General features: G+C 43.5%; 2 protein-coding genes across 3 annotated transcripts; one reads left to right on the top strand and one right to left on the bottom strand.

The window, feature by feature from the left end:
* Positions 1–359: 359 nt before the first annotated feature.
* LOC139770637 (N-acetylglucosamine-6-sulfatase) lies at positions 360–7,256 on the bottom strand. Its single transcript, XM_071702709.1, has 10 exons — positions 6,465–7,256; positions 6,161–6,220; positions 5,874–6,080; positions 5,453–5,614; positions 4,968–5,138; positions 4,250–4,451; positions 3,521–3,819; positions 3,325–3,441; positions 3,071–3,224; positions 360–475 (listed from the first exon to the last, which is right to left on the bottom strand). The coding sequence occupies exons 1-10, from the start codon at positions 6,582–6,584 to the stop codon at positions 375–377; spliced, it is 1,593 nt and encodes a 530-aa protein (XP_071558810.1). The 5' UTR covers positions 6,585–7,256; the 3' UTR covers positions 360–374.
* Positions 7,257–7,645: 389 nt separating this feature from the next.
* Positions 7,646–15,957, top strand: Zn72d (Zinc-finger protein 72D). 2 transcript variants are annotated; one of them, XM_071702704.1, is made up of 11 exons: positions 7,646–7,793; positions 8,151–8,314; positions 8,769–9,110; positions 9,614–10,069; positions 10,186–10,899; positions 10,972–11,266; positions 11,356–11,543; positions 12,593–12,738; positions 14,093–14,188; positions 14,268–14,388; positions 14,653–15,957. In XM_071702704.1, exons 1-11 carry the CDS (start codon positions 7,744–7,746, stop codon positions 14,934–14,936), a joined length of 2,856 nt encoding a protein of 951 aa, XP_071558805.1. In that variant the 5' UTR covers positions 7,646–7,743; the 3' UTR covers positions 14,937–15,957. The 2 variants fall into 2 exon arrangements, with proteins under 2 accessions (XP_071558805.1, XP_071558803.1); XM_071702702.1 differs by having other exon boundaries at positions 9,503–10,069.
* Positions 15,958–16,855: the final 898 nt, after the last annotated feature.

Genomic DNA, 16,855 nt, shown 5'->3' with positions numbered 1-16,855 from the left:
TTCACGCGTCAAAGCTATCTGACTGGCCACAACAAGACTTTGCTGCATCGTAAAGGTGAAAAAATGTCTTATCCCATGGAAAAATATTTAGATCCTAATAGACTATATAAATGCGACGTTTGTAAAGAGAGCTTCACGCAGAAGAACATCCTTCTGGTACATTACAACAGCGTAAGTCATTTACAAAAATTGAAACGAGCAATGCAGGAGCAAGGCAACAACAACACATTGATCTCGGTGGTACCTCCAGCTAGCCCGACTGAATCGCCCGATTCTCAGCAAGATCAAGACAAGAAACCGTACAAATGCAATATATGTAAGGTCGCTTACAGCCAAGGCAGCACTTTGTACATCCATATGAGAAGTGTTCTTCATCAAACGCGTGCCAGTAAACTGCAAGATCTTGCAGCCAGTGGCCAGTTAGATCTCGGTCGACCATTGATTGAACAACCACCGCTGAGTCCGAATAGTCCACCTGCCAACACAAACACGGGCAATACAGGAGGAATGGCTTCCAGTTCGCGCTGCAATAGTGTGTTCGTCAATCAGGATCAGCTAGCGGCACATCAGCAGCTATGCAACATTTTGAATAACCCGGCATTGGTATTATTTCAACAATTTGCTGCGTCGCAGCAATTAGCTTCGTCCGCGCCGTCTAAGACGCCACCTCCTACATCTACGACACCAGGGCCGCAACAACACATGCAATCAGCTACGCAACATTCGCAGACTACGCAGGATATTCTCTCCCAGCCACGACACAAGACCTCGCAGATGTACAAGCGTCTATTAGAAAGTTTTGGCTTCGATCTCGTCATGCATTTCAATGAGAATCACCAAAGACGACAGCGCAAAGAGGAAGAAGCCGCCGTCGCCCTTCAAGCGCAGCAAGAGCAACAAAAGCAGGAACAACAGAAGCAAGCTCTCGCAGCTCAAGCCATGCAGGAAAAAGAAGAAGAAACCGAAGAAACTCATATGGATGACGATGTGATACCCGAACTTACGCGCAGCACCTGTCAACACTGCAACAAAGAATTCAGCAGCGTTTGGGTTCTGAAGGCACATTGTGAGGAGGTTCATCGCGACTTCGTACCGCGCGAATTTCTCGAGAAGTACGCTCAACAGTTCAAGAGCGAGTACGAAAAGAAAAGTGTCGTGGAGAAGAAGGAAGAAAATGCCGAGAACAAAGAATGTATTAGCCGAACACCGGAAGCTACATCTACCACTCCAGCGACCACCCCGGCGTTGAGCAACACGCCAGTTTCGAGTACAGATTCCATGACGCCGACTGTGCTATCTACTAATCCGCATCATATTCCACAACAGTCGCAACAGCAGCAGCAGCAACAACAATTGCAGCAACAACAACAGCAAGCTCAACTTTTATTCGCGCAACAGATGACCGAAATGCAAGCTGCTCTAAATGCTGCAATGGCTGCATCGCAATTGCAGCAGCAGTTACAACAATATCCAGGATTGATTATGGGAATGATGGGATTACCATTGGGATTAAACGTGCCCGCTTTAGCCGCCATGAATCTGCAACCACCTCTAGTGCCAATGATGCTACCGCCACCACCGTATGATGGTGCCACTACTGCATATCCACCGATTGATCAAGCAGATCTTCTTGCCAAGCAGCATCTTGCCCTTCAACAGCAGCAAGCAGCGGCAGCGGTAAGTAGAATGCCTGTGTCACAATTTTAACTTAATATTTAATTATTTATGTATCTATTTACTCATTGATGAAAACGAGCTTTTGATAAGAAATACAAATGATTACAAGAATATCGAACGTGACAGTAGTAATACAAAATAGTGTTGATATGTAAATAACATATTAATAGCCAATAATCACGGTGAGAGATAAAATCATGACAAAAATTAAGACAAATTTAAAAGAAAGTTTGTCTTGATTTGTTTATACGCGGAAGACAAGTTGAGAGAATTATCTATCTATTTCATATTTATTTATTTATTTATTTATGTATAAACAGGATTCAGAGATGTATAGCGGGATTTATCAATCGTCGAATGTCAATCGTATTAATTAGCGGGAGATTTTTTTGATCTTTCAGGCAAATCCAGCTGCATCGCAGAAACGAGCGCGCACACGTAAGACTGATGAGCAGCTAAAAATACTACGTGAACATTTCGATAACATTAATAATTCTCCTGGCGAAGAACAAATCTTAGAAATGGCCAGTCAGAGCGGTCTGTCATCTAAAGTCATAAAACATTGGTTCCGAAATGAGTTATTTAAAGAACGGCACCGTAACATAGATAGCCCTTACAATTTTAATAATCCGCCAAGTACTACCCTAAATATCGAAGAATACGAGAAAACCGGTGAGGCGAAGGTAACACTGTTAAATTCAAGTGTGTCCGGTAGCAGTTCCTCTGACGATAAAAGTCCAAATAAGCAAGCCATGCCTCCACCATCTATGCAAAACACCAGCGCGTCTCAATCTACCGAGATTAAGCAGGAAACACTCGAACAGTCGCACTGTCAACAACAGCAGCAAGCTGCGCAACATCAAGATGAGCAGCATCACTCGCCCGGCAGCTCGGGTGGACAATAATCGCGACCGCATTCACCCGCACTTAGTATGAGTTCTGTATTCTTAGCTATTTATCACGACATTTCTTCCCACCCTCCGTCGACTTATTTCGTCGAGTCCGAAGACAAAAGTTAAAATACACTTGTAAAATCACCATAGCTATTAGTGCAAAAATCATCAGAATTATTTTCCATAAAAGATATAACAAGAACTAAATCCGATTTAATTTCGCGCTTTTCGGAAAAGGTTATTTCGATTAAAATAAGTTGCAATTTTAAATCTCAAAAGCTAACTTCTTGACATAAGAAAACATAATGTACAAGAGATGAAACAATTTAGTCGAAAACAGAAATAAATTCACATATATCTTAAAGCGTCATTTCTTTTAATGGGATATGTTGATTTAAAATACTTTATTATATTTGATAACACTTATGACGATATACAAAAATAATGTATATAAAAGTAATAACGGTAGAGAATAATAAATGTATATTATTAAGACTCACTGTCCGGTCCTGTGAAAACGCATTGCGCATCCTGACACACCACCATTCTCTTGAGACGTTTCCTGAATCTATGTCTCAATCCTTTCTTCATGGTATATCCGATATTTGCCATTTGGTACTCGTCGACATTCATATCGTAAGCTTCAACGAATCTCTGAGGAAGATAATAACAATTATAGGAAGATAATAAAAATTATAGGAAGATAATAAAAATAGCGCGCGAAACGCTCTCAAGTGTTAAAAGAACGCGATACCTGATCGTCTTCGAAGATGCAGAAGACGTTGTTGAAATTCGACGAAACGCGACGAATGCAACTGAACGTGTTGTTCGCGGCGTCTTGACACTTGCACGCCATTTCTTTCGCGCATAACTAAAAAGGCATACAACGCAATTAACGTAGGAATTCAGATGAACAAATTTTAAAGAAATGAAATACCTCAGAGACTTGCCGTGACATTCAAATCGCTATCGCTTGGACAACCGGACGACGACGGCTTGTTGGACCTCTCTCCTCTGTATTCTATCAAAACGGTGCGATCTCCAGATAAATTACGATTTGCATTAAATAATGTCGTGCCGTCCGATGGATACTCCACGCCAGCTATGTTTAAAAGCGTGGCGAAGATATCTACGCTGCTGACTGGCGCGGAAATCGTAGACGGCTCGATTCCTGGGCCGGATATCAGTAATGGGACTCGTATATCTGTTTCATAAGGTTGACGCTTATCCATCGGCATGCTGAACTGTCCTGTAAATAATACACATCTCATACAAACGTGTAGAGTAAATCCACAAGTATAAAATAATACAATTTCCAATATTTATTAACACAAGACAAGAGTGTAATTAAAAAAATATATATTATGTATCGAGCTCTCAAAATTAACGATGAAAATTTAGGATGGCATTATCGACTGGAAACACGACAAAAGCGCGAAATCATCTCGTCGTGTAAATGATAGAGTGGTCATTACGACAATTGAATAAACAATTTATTTATCATAATTATTTGGTATTGAATTATTTTAATTTTCTGGAGGATCTTTCGATGTTGGAGCGACTATAAAAAAAAGGTTCTGGCGAATTCAGCGGTTCTTTATTCCCTAATGATCAGTGCGCTTCCGTGCGTTTGTGCCTAACATTTAACATTATCGGATGCATCGTTATAAATCACCTACCAATGTGATATCCATTATCAGAGGTGTAAATAAAGTATGTGTCATCCAAGAGACTCCGCTCCTCCAATAAGTCGTGTATGTTCTTAACGAGCTCGTCTACCGCTAACAAACTTTCCCATCTCCTCCTGTATATCTTGTCTAATTTTGGCAATATATTGTCTGGCAAAGGGGTTGGACTTTCTCTAACTAGCCAATGTTTGTCCTATTTTTTTAAAGAATAAAACCAACCTTAGATAATCTATATTTGCGTCAAATTTCGGAATAGAAATTCTATTTATAATTCTATATACCGTGTATTTTAATCCCCCGGAGGCAGATGCCGAATCACTCGTGACCTATGCCTTGACTCTATTTTGTTTAGTTTAGACTGTAAGTTCAAGGAGGCTTGCGCTCTAAACATAAAAAAAAACAAATAAGTGAGTAACAAGTAAATAACATTCTCATGTAAAAATTTGTTTTGCAACACAGACAAGAGAAACTTTATTACGGATTAGAAGTTAGAAGTGATCCGGCGTCCGCCTTTCGAGGATTAATATGTGAGTGTCTTAATATGTATTTTACACATGTGAGCGTCCTGATTTTTCAATTATTCTCCGTAATACACGGCGTATAAGATCATAAATAGAATTCCGTCTTGATACGAATTATACGGGCTGTCTAAAACGGGGAATCTTTAGAGGTCCGAATTATTTCGAGAAAAATTCGACATAATCGTAACCTGATGCACGGGGATATTAAAATTCGGCGTTCTCTTCGCCTTCGTGCCGTTGTATTTGCCGTTGTGTCTATCGGCAGGTGTGAATGGCGCATGAGGAGCTGGCGGTGCCAACACCATGAGGAAGGGTTGATTGCCGGAATACCCTTTGATAAAATCTACAGCCAGATTACTCTGGAATACATATACATGGCTTTTTTATATTTTTTTCTATTAACAAGCAAATTCTACGCGACACGAGTTCAAATTGTAATAAAGGATGAAAAAATTTTGAAATTCTCGCGCACGATAAAAAGCAAAAATGCTTTTCGATTCAAAGTATTCAATTTTCTTTTAACAAACAACAAAGCAAAAAGGCTCGGTAAAGCAATTCTTTAATAGGCTATTCAAAGAAATGGAAAAAAAAGAAATCGGTAGAAATGCAGTTTTACTAGCTCCGACCAAGATTTTTGCTCTCGGTTGTATATCGAGCGTTTCCGAATACTCACAATCACGTCGGTAAGGTAATCGCTCGGGCTGTCACCGTACTTTCTCTCGGTACCGTTTATGGATAACGAATAATCGTAATACTTCGAGTTTCCTATAAGGCCGGCCCACCAATCCCATCCCATTGGTACATGAGCTGCGCCGCCGACTTTCCTGTTTCCATACTGTTTGCACATTTATTTTATTTTATTCGCTTTAATCACAAATAATATTTGTAGAAAAAAATTGAATTTTTTACAAATAGTAATCGTAGAATAGCAAAAATTTTTAAGTTTAATTTTTTTACTTCAAAGTTCTACCCCAAATTTCTAAATAAATAAAAACTCCTTTTGTAAAATTCAAACAAAATCGTTTTTGATATAAATTGTTCGCGGAAATAAATTGTCTTCAGTCGATTCGAGCGATCGTCGAAGAGATGTCTACCTGGTTCAGGTATTTCCCTGCGTAAAACGTCGTGTATCCGGCGACGTTTCGCAGAAGGGCGGCGAACGTTGCCGGCTCCCGTGATCGTTGCCATTGGGCGCTACTACAACCACCGGCGATAGAATTGTTCACCGTTAGATGATTATGCTGGTACCGTCCGGTCAGAATGGACGCGCGATTGGGGCAACAAATCGGCGAAGCTACAAACTGAACAGCGAATTTTTCGCTCTTTGAGTACCTAGCCGGAAACGATGAGATAATTATCAATTTATTGAAATTAAACTTACGCAATTAGTAAACGTGGCACCCTGACGTCCTACCAGATTCAGAGTATTCGTCATTGGCGTCTAAAATTATAAATTAAAATTAAAATTATAAATTATATAAATTAAAACATTACGAATAAATCAGAACCGGACATAAACATCCGAAAAGTACACATTTTCTTTTTTTTTCTCAATCAAAGTAATTGGAATCTTATTTTATATAATTTCTTGCATCTCAAACAAACTTGTCAATATATTAGAATAAGTTTTTATTTATTTATTTTTTATTTAAGTAGTTTGAAGGAAACGAAGTTGAAGACGCTACCATGCCGTCCAGAACGGAGTCTTGATCGTCGGTAACAATCAGCACGATATTCCTACATGCGACTAACGACAAGTAATTCAGTAATAAAAAGAGAGACGTCAGACGCATCTTAGTCGGCATCGCGAGATCGGCCAGTGAAATACAGAAAATAGTGAGTCGAAAAATCGGCGTATGTTCTAATTAATTCCCAGTCGCCGGTCGCGACAGAATTAGCAATCGCCGTCGTATCTAATTGGCGTCTCGCCAAGTATTCGCGAGGCATACGCCGGAAGTCAGCTCTCACATAAATCCCTCGCACAGCACACGCGAATAAAAGCAACGACGCGGTCGAAGCTAATCGAGATTACTGAAGGCTGCAATTTCACGCGCGGTTATCATGCAACGTTCCGCGAGCCCGCGCAGTAAAAACGCGACGACGTCGATCGTCGATCGTTCCGGTGTACGTCGCTAGATGGCAGCTGGGCTGCGCGACACCGGCGACGGCCGGCGAGGCCTCGCGGCCGACAGAGGGCGTCGCGGGGGAGGAAAGTCGGAGGCGGGTCGGAGCTTCTTCGGCGCTCGCTTCGCGCCTTCGGGCACGCCATACGGCACGGCGAACAAACGAGAGCGCTGGAGAGCGCGGCGTGTATCGTATACGCACACGCCAAAGAACGCACACGCACGCACGTTCCCTCACCGGCGAGCTTGTCGAGCCCTCTCCCACGTGCACGCCGTACGTATATTCGATCTATTCGATGCGCCGCGTCGCGCGACCAGCCGCGAGATTATTATCGGAGGCGGGCTCCCCGCACTATCCACGCTCTCCGCCTACCTCCCGGCATCCCGGAGAATAGCCGAGAGACACGCAGTAAGTTTTGTCAGGCTCGAATAAGACCGCATAACCGTCTGGCCCGGTCGTTTCTCCCCGCGCTGCCCGCTCTCTCTCTTTCTCGTCATCCTTTCCGTCCGTGCCGTTCATCTTATCTCGCGCGACGCATAGCCTCGCTCTCGGCGAGGACGACGGACAACGGGTGGCAAGTAGCGCGCGCCCGGCGACGACAGGTGTAGAACCGCGCGGGCGCGTTGTATATTCGCGCGGAAGTGCAGCTCGGGCCGCGCGCCGGCGCCGGCCCTGACGCGGAAACGGCCGCTGAGGTCGCGCCGGTCGCTGCCGGCCGGCCAATCGGCGCGCGCGCGCCGCGCCAGCGCCGCCGCCGTTCCGTCCTATCGAGTACGCTCGTGGCACGCCCTACGACTTCCTCCATTGTCCTTCTTTCCGAGATTCTCTCCGCGAGGAAGGATGGCTCAGAACAATTATTTCGGCTTTACCCACGGCGGGACGCAATATGGGTACGAAATCGCCTGCATTATCATTATCGCTAAGTACCTAGTGTTAAGCCGCGCGAGGATTCGCGGCCGCGGACGCGCGCGTCCGCGGCGGCGATGAGAAACCGGTCGCGTTCCCGACGACGGCACGCCGCCTGAGAGGCCCAGCCGGCTCGGCGGCCATTACACTCGCCGCCGAGAGATTTAGCGTCTCCATCGAGCGTCTTTTCCCCGGGGAAAAATTCACTCCCGATATAATTCCCCGACGGCGTATTGCCGTCCGCGTCACCGTCGCGCGTCGCAACTCCTCGCGCGGACGCTCGACGGACCCCGCCACATGTCGACCGTGATAATTTTATCTGAACCTTGTTTCACGAACAGGGCGACCAGCGCCGCCGCATATCAGACCGGGCAGGCGGGATACGCGGTAACGCCGGCGGCGACCGCTGCCACGTACACCCAGCGACCGGCTGCCGCTGCTGCGACTGGCTACGAGACCTATCAAGCCGCTGCCGCCGCAGCCGCGACCGGGACAACGTACGCAGGTGAGTTCGAGTCCCGCACGGTTCTCTGGTCATGCTCGGCGATCAGTCTTCGGGGGAGAGGGATTTAATAAATTTAAAAGTATACACCAATTGTAGACGTATTTTATGTAAATGTTTATCCATTCTTTCTGTCAAACGTGAATGTTTTTTTTTTTTTCAATGATTTAGATAAATATGCATCGATGAATATCCATGGGAAATGAAAATGCTGATTCAGGTGTAGCGAGTAGAGCTGCACTCGCAAGCTTTTCCTTCCACAAGTTTCAATGTATTTTCAGCAATTGGCTGTCTTTGAGAAAGAGAAAGAAGCTTGGTACACTAAATAAGGATAATTCTATTACCTATACCTGAATTAAACAGCACTTTTCCACTGTGTATCATCAATACTTAAAATAATTATTTCCGAGTGCGATAACGTCAGCTGCGTCATTGCAGTATACTGTTTTTGTTGCAGCTGCTAATCCTGGTACCGTAGCTCAGACTTACGATTACGGCTACGGACGAGCTGCGCCAGCAGCTACGTACGACGCGACCAAGACGTACTACCAGCAACCAGCGGCTGCTGCAGCAACTTACACTACTACTGAAACACACTACCAGGCTGCAAAACCTGCTTATAGCACAACCAGTGCCTATACTGGCACTGCCAGACAAGCCACCACCACTGGGCAAGCTAAGACCTATCAAGCATCTAGTACAGCTTACCAGCAATCAAATCCTACGCAGAGCGCTACTTATTCGTCGGGATACACAGCTCCAGCAACGCCTGCCGCTACTCCGTCAACCGCGACAAATAGTAAGTGTACTGTCTCTCTTATGCATTTATCTCTAAATATTTTCGGTCCTCTCTTGACCACTAACTGTGACGTAGAAACTAATAACATGAAATTGATCCTCTCACGACACGTATGAACAAAGAGACAAAAATTTGCAAAAGCTCTGCTAGCATTCTCGATCGTAATAACGGTTCGAGGATTTAGCAGAAGTCAGAAATTTCTTTTTGTCCGCTCCCAAGTGTGGAGCAACACTTTCGAGTACATCCAGTTTCCCGATGTTTCGTCATGGAGTCTTCGTAGTTGGTCTTTCGATGCATCTCGAAATGAGTAATAGTAAAAGTTTTGTGCCGCGCTAAAGTACGAATGGTTTAGACCCCTCCAAAGTTTGAGGTTTCAATTTCATTTCCCTTAGAAACGGCGAGTACAACGTATTCCGGCTACGACGCAGCGCTATATAGCGCTGCGACTATGTATGTAGCCCAACAGAGTGCAAACAGCAATTCCACTAACCAGAAGACTGGAGGTTGGCAGGGCTACGGACGGAAGGGATTCGGAGCTGGCGGGGGAGGGATGAAGGCAATGCGGCCGAAGCAGCCACCTAAGCCTCAGCAACTACACTATTGCGATGTCTGTAAGATCAGCTGCGCCGGGCCACAGACCTATCGTGAGCATCTGGAGGGTCAGAAGCATAAGAAGAAGGAGGCCTCTCTGAAGGTGCCGCAACAGCCGCCGGCGCGTGGAGCAGGCAACAGTCTTCGCTGTGAGCTTTGTGATGTAACCTGTACTGGAAACGATGCCTACGCCGCTCACATCAGGGGTGCCAAGCATCAGAAGGTCGTCAAACTGCATACTAAACTTGGAAAACCTATACCAAGTGCGGATCCAACTGTTCTGAATCCAAAGCCAGCAGCAGCTGCGAAAGCTGCGGCTACCAAGAAGCCGACGGTGACAGCAACGCCTAAAATCAACTTTGTCGCCTGTAAGTAAATATTTTTTTATGTTACAAAATATCAAAATCTAGCGGTATTTTATGAACATTTATAAGATTTATAAATAATTTATATTTACGCATTTGCATTTCTACAAATGTTTCAGCTGGAAACTTGGGCACGGTGAACCAAAATCAAACTGTAGAACTTAAGCCGGAAGAGCCAGCTGTTGAAGAAACTGTGGAAGAGGCTGCGGTCGATGAGAAGGATATTCAGCCGGTTGGCCAGGAATACATCGAGGAGAATAAATCCGAGGACGGAAAGATTATAAGTTTCAATTGTAAACTATGCGAGTGTCGGTTCAACGATCCCAATGCCAAAGACATGCATATGAAGGGCCGCCGTCACAGATTTGCCTATAAGAAGAAAGTCAATCCTGATTTGGTCGTTGACATGAAACCGAGCCTTAAGCAGCGCAAAATGTTGGAGGAAAAACTACGTAGGCAACAAATGCGTGACGAGTATCTACGTCGCAGGGAGGAGATCAATCAGTTGGGTCCTATGGGCCCCATGATGGACGAGGAGATGATGTATTGGGAAGAGAGGCGCCGCTACGAGGAGGAATGTGAATATTATGAATGGTACCGACGTTACGGACGTGGCCCGGGCGCCCCACCGATTCCGCGTCCGTTCCAAGGACCACCACCCATAATCATGTACCCAGGGCCACAAAGACGACCGGATTCGTCAGACGACAAACATGTATTGGCGCATCATACAACTATTTATCCTAAGGAACAAGAACTATTGGCAGTCCAGAAAATAGTTTCCCATACCGAGAAGGCATTGAAGTTTGTGTCGGATGCTTTAGCTGAAGCTGGTGAGTACTTTTATTTCATTAATTTTTCGCAAACTTTTACTTTATAGATTAACACGGATGCATTGTTTGCAGGTAAAAAGAACACTCCTGTCAATGCCAATGCTACTGCAGCAGCAATAACAGCCGGTACTCCGCAGACGAACGCCGAAGTTGCAGTGAAGAAAGAAGAGGCTGACAAGAAGAAAGCAGCAGCCACACCACAAAAAGAAGATGGAAGCGACGGGAACCTATTCTCATTTCAAAAGGAGAAAGAAGATTCTAGGATACTTCGTGGAGTTATGCGCGTCGGAAACTTGGCTAAAGGACTCTTGTTATCCGGAGACAATCATGTTTGTCTTGTGGTCTTGTGCGCGGAGAAACCTACCAGGTATTTCAGATGATTTCCTTGTGGGGTAAACAGAAATTGCACATATACTTTATTATCATAACTTAACAAGAGACTATTCATTTTTATAGGACATTGCTCAATAAGGTTGCGGAGATTTTACCCGGTGAATTAAAGACTGTAGCCCCTGAAGAGAGCTACAACGTCGGGAAACATCCGGAATCCGCGGCTTTGACTGTCTCAGGTGGCACGGTCACCGTCAGCGTGACGCTCACCAGCCCCTTGATGCGCGAGACACCCAAGTCAACTGCTGCAGCAGGTGATTTCATTGTTTCGCATTTTTATAGTGGCCAAGAAAAGGATAACTACGAAAGCATTGCGGGGTTTTTTACGGAATTATGCACCTCTTTTATTTTCATGTCATTTTCTTGATCTACTCTGCGATTTGTACATTTAGTTTGTTCTTTTCATGGCCCGGAAGATTTTCTGTAAGTTTTTTTAAGCACCAGGACGATGCGGGGCAGCCAAGGACGATTCGCCGGTTGCCAGTGTACATACGCTCTAACATAAAGTTAATTTCCTCTTCGATATAGCTGCGTGTCTTATTAGTGTGTCCACGACAGAGTCCTCTTTGTAGAATTCATTTTCGACTGTCAAGAGTATATCGCAAAGCAATACTCGAACGTTATTGAGATAAAACTCACAGAAAGGAGAGCGTAAAATATGATGCGGGTAGATACCAGTCTCCATTGTCACGCGTTATTTTATTTACAGTAGCGATTTGTGATACTTTCTCGAGAATGAATATTCGAGGCTAGAGTCTCCATCGACGAACGATACTTAACGAGAGATTTCATTGAACGTGGACACGCTTGCGATAGGAGGAAACAACGCTGAGGCAATCTTAAAACTATGGACTTTTTGATCATGCATAAAAAAAGAACAGAAAATCCCTCTTAACTGTTATCGAATGCTGTACGCACATTCTGCGATGTGCATTACGTACCTCTGAATCTTAACCGACCGTTCTATCGGCATCGGTGCTACCTACCTTTTAAGCGGATAGAGGTGACACTACCGATGCTGATAGGAATCGTCGGACGTTCTTGAGCGGCAAAAGAGAAACCATCCGAGAAAGAACGTTTTAACGGGGGTGTGAACTCGGTGCATTGCAAACGTACTACATTCGATCAGGCTTATATTTCTTTTTTCACGTTGGCATTTATATCACGAATATAGCCCACAATTTAAAGGTGCTTAAGTTGAAACGAATATTAATAGAGAGAGGGAATACCTAAAATCTCTGGGCATGATCAAACACTCTAAGTGTTGTCTAAGCGTGTTGTGCTTTCTTTGTTGGAATCTCAGATAATGCTGGACAGCAGCAGGAAGCTGCTCAACTGCAAACAACGCCCGCGGCCCCCACCGTGACGAAACCAGACCCACCAGATGTACTTCCCAAGGCTAAGTGTTTGGAGGCTTTAGCTGCACTCAGGCATGCCAAGTGGTTTCAGGTTTGAATCCATCAACTCTCAGTTCAAGAAAACTCGAATTGTCGGTGCCACATTCTTGCTTGGCGCTATGTAACGAAGCATTTTCTTTTATTTTCTCCTGACAAAACGCGAGACGCGTGCAAGTTGTCCTTTCTCTCTCTCTCTCTCTTAAAGCATTCTCTCGAGTCAAAACAAAGCAAACAAAAAAAGAAAGAAAGAAAAAGAGAAGAAAGCAGTCTTAGAAACTTCCAGCCTTGTGGCGGTTTTATTTTTTTATCATTAACCGACCCGTCCGTCGACACGTTTTCTGTCTGAATTGCTTATTTGATCACGTTCGATGTTCGCCGTTTCCATATATCCGCTGAATTTTTTGAACACACGCCAGTCGGCTTTGCCCACTGTATTCTCTTCGGAATATTTAGATTTTACGTTTACGTTTCGGACTGTCGAGTTTATTGCTATGATTTAGAATGGTCCGAAATACGAGTTCCGAAATAATGGGTTAACAGTGGCATCGTCCGTACGTGGGAGAGAAAGTTAATCGCACATCGAACATGCGGTCAGATATATTATCAGGCAAGAAATCTCGCAAGTAAGCAACATGTAAATGTTTATCTCGACAGTCACGTGCGAATGCTGCTAGATGCATTTACATCTGCTTCGCTTTGAATCTCCAACATCCAGAATAATAGGAACTGTTCTGCGAGACGTTCGCAATTCGAGTATAATTAATTTGTCTCCCTAGAATGAATGTGATTTACTTTATTTTCTTTACTAACGCAGACCGCTCGATTGCTTCACGATCAAGCATAAATTCATTATTCTGGATCGTCCTTAATGCGTTGTAGCCTAGGCTGCGTCTGTTCTAGGTCTGTCTTAACTTGAAAGCAAATCGAACATGTAGCGTCAGTACTCAGCTTTTGTGAGATTTATGTATTTCGTTCCATTTTTGTATTTATAACAATTTATGTGCGTTAACTGCACAGCTTTGGAGATTAAAGAGACAGACAAGCACAAACACACAGTAGCGAGTCATAAGTGTACCGGGTGTTTCTGTAGATTAGAATCGAGTCGAGTCGAGTCCTAGAGTTGCTCACTGATATATACATATATGCACACTTTCCTTGAGATATGAGCTCTAGCTTTTTTTTTAATTATTGCGATAGGTACTAACGTCTTAGGAAAAAGTGATCGATAAACACCCGGTAATATTGATATGGGCTAATACTATTAGGGGCATTAGGCACGAGGCTGGGAGGATAGCTAAAGCCCACACAAAGCAATCGAAGGGTAGTTTAGGCCGTCTCCAGAAGAGCCAGTGCATCTAGTGCGTATATTAAATCGTAGTTTTTTTAATGTTAATCCTGTTCAACAGGCTAGAGCTACCTCGCTGCAGAGCTGCGTTATGGTTATCCGTATAATGCGCGACCTGTGCAATCGTGTGCCAACATGGGGTCCGTTGAATTCTTGGGTTAGTATACAACGTGTTATCTCTCCTTATGTCATCTCGATTTCTCGACCCTCAATAACACGCTTTTTGATGCATATAGGCATTGGAATTATTGACTGAGAAGGTGATTAGCACCGCAGGAGGTCTTCTTAGTCCCGGTGAAGCCTTGAGAAGACTTCTGGAATGTGTAGCTGGAGGAATATTGCTACCGGGTAGTCCAGGTAACTTTTTAAAATCTATTTTGTCGTTTCGATATTTTAACTAATTTTCTATCTTGAAATGATGAAAAAGATGACGAGACTGAGCGTATTGTGGAGGTGGTTTTTGATTTCGAGTACAAGTATTTTGTTCTCGTGTATCATAATCATACATTCCGCGATACGCGCAGATGATACGGCAAACTGATCTAAATTGTAGCTATATTATTGATCTAAAAATAATGTGCGAGAATCAAGTGTTGATTCATAAATGTGTTTTCGCTTCAGGCTTATCCGATCCATGCGAGAAGGAGCCAGTTGACGCGATAGGAAACATGACGTCTCAACAGAGAGAAGATATTACCGCGTCCGCGCAGCACGCGTTGCGATTAGTGGCGTTCCGCCAGATTCATAAAGTCCTAGGTATGGAGCAACTACCGCCGCCGAAATTCAAGGGACGATTTGCCCGAAAGCGAAGACGCGATAACAGCAACGGAGAGGGCACGGACAGCGAGGCTTCGAAGAAGGACAAAAAGGCGGAGGAGATCAAAATGGAGACAGACTCCAAGTAGAAGATCTACCAAAAGATTCGTACCGCGATATACGAATTATCTATTAACTTATCTAGGCATAAGGAAGCAGTTTTTTTTCCCGCCGTGTCAGTTGCTTGTTTAGGAAGAGAGACATCTTCGGATAAGGACAACGCTAGGCTGGTGCTTGTCATGACTTTTAGGAATACGCGTAATCTGGGAAAGAAAAAGTTATATGCAGATATGAGACACGTTTGTCGAGTAACGGGCGCTATTTGTCTCTACGTCTCTATCGCGAATTGTTTACTTCATGGCAATGATAATCGTTTTTTTTTCCCCCTCACGATGTATTCAACATCATGTAATAAGCGTGTCACAAAAAGAAGATAGTGCTATGTTAGACAATGCTTCGATTGACTTGGCTAATTTTCTCAGACGAATGTGATGCGATTAGTTCTGATATTAGATTTGTATCGATGAAACTGACGGACGCGTTTACTGAATCTGGATGGTCCTCCAGATTCACATCTCGGTTACGGCGGATATACGAGCAGGAAGAATCTGAACGAACGAGTGGTAAAATACGACGAACATTTATAAGTTTGAAGTTTAAGGGTAGGCAATAGATCGTATTGAGATTTCGTGTGTATGTTGTGTGTGTAGTAAGTACGTGTAGAAAATACTATATCCTTATTCTCTCTTTCTCACTTCTGCACAAAGTGACAACCATTTACGATGCATTACGATGTATGCTATTGTCACGTACGTGACTCACGCAGAAAATAGCGACGAAGATATTTATAACTCGACAATTTGGACGCTTTGATGATGATACCCGACGCGGAGCAAGTGCACGTGTTAACGTTCTTTTTTTTTTTTTCTAAACAAACTAAATCAGTTGGTTTTATTTGCAGAGTTTTAAGCGACCCCAGTCGAGTTGAGACTTGAACCTTTCAACTTTCAGACAACTGTCCCTCCATTTAAGTGAATTTCTTCTGACTTGTGTAGATTTTCTGTTCTATATTTTTGATCATTGAATAAAACGAACATGTGTACGGCGCAACTGTGAGCTTACTGATACTTCTGCCTGCAAGAATTAATATACCAGTTTCCTTGGTATTCCTTTCCTTTCCAACTTCGATGTTTTGTTTACGAAAAATTCAAGTGATGAGTAATCTAAGTTTGAGAATAAAGGTCAACATATCCGCGATTTATCAGACATTTTTCGAACCTGAAGTATCTTTAAGTATACGCGCTTTTATGTTCTCCGCTGATCGTCATACGATAATTTCATTAGAAAAGAGAAATGAAAATTGCTTGAGACGCAGTTTTTTTTTATCATTGAAACAATGATAGGCACGTTCTTCGAAGAGAACGATATACATATGATCGATTAACGCGTTATCTACCTTATTTCCGTGCGCGATAGTGTTGCGTCAGTTTTCCGAGTCATTGGAACTGCGACGTTGCGCTTGTGACTCGGCAGTTCTGCGAATTTAATTTTGCGACGTCTGTTTGCGACCTCATGACCAACACGTCCGATGTATAAAGTGAAAACCGAAAATACCCTTCCCTTCCCCCGATGAAGCAGCCAAACAGCACGAACATCCCGGAATTCATCGAAACTTCCTGAGCATTATCGTCAAAGGAATAATTTATCATATTCAGTTGCAAATGACTTCTCAATCGAGGACTTATTTTTATATAATCAGCTTATACAATATTTAAAGAATTGCATCATTTCGCGTGATTATATAATGGCCTCATTTACGGTGTTGAGAGGTATCGTTGACGATGAATCTGAGAATAGTTTTGGAAAGCTGAGCTCAAGCAGGAAATTATAACGGTTTCGATAAATGGGAGCAGATGCGTGTACAGGATGTCGCAAAATTAGTCGCCTCATTTCCTTTGTGAATCTATCTTTATAAACAGCTACTAATTAAAATTTTCTAAATTATCAT

The sequence above is a fragment of the Temnothorax nylanderi genome, unplaced genomic scaffold (assembly GCF_030848795.1).
Source record: "Temnothorax nylanderi isolate EJ_2023f unplaced genomic scaffold, tnyl_v1.0 TNYL_tig0031_pilon, whole genome shotgun sequence".
NCBI lineage: Eukaryota > Metazoa > Arthropoda > Insecta > Hymenoptera > Formicidae > Temnothorax > Temnothorax nylanderi.
Note: the sequence above shows the minus strand (reverse complement) of the source record. Positions and strands in the feature narration are given on the sequence as shown.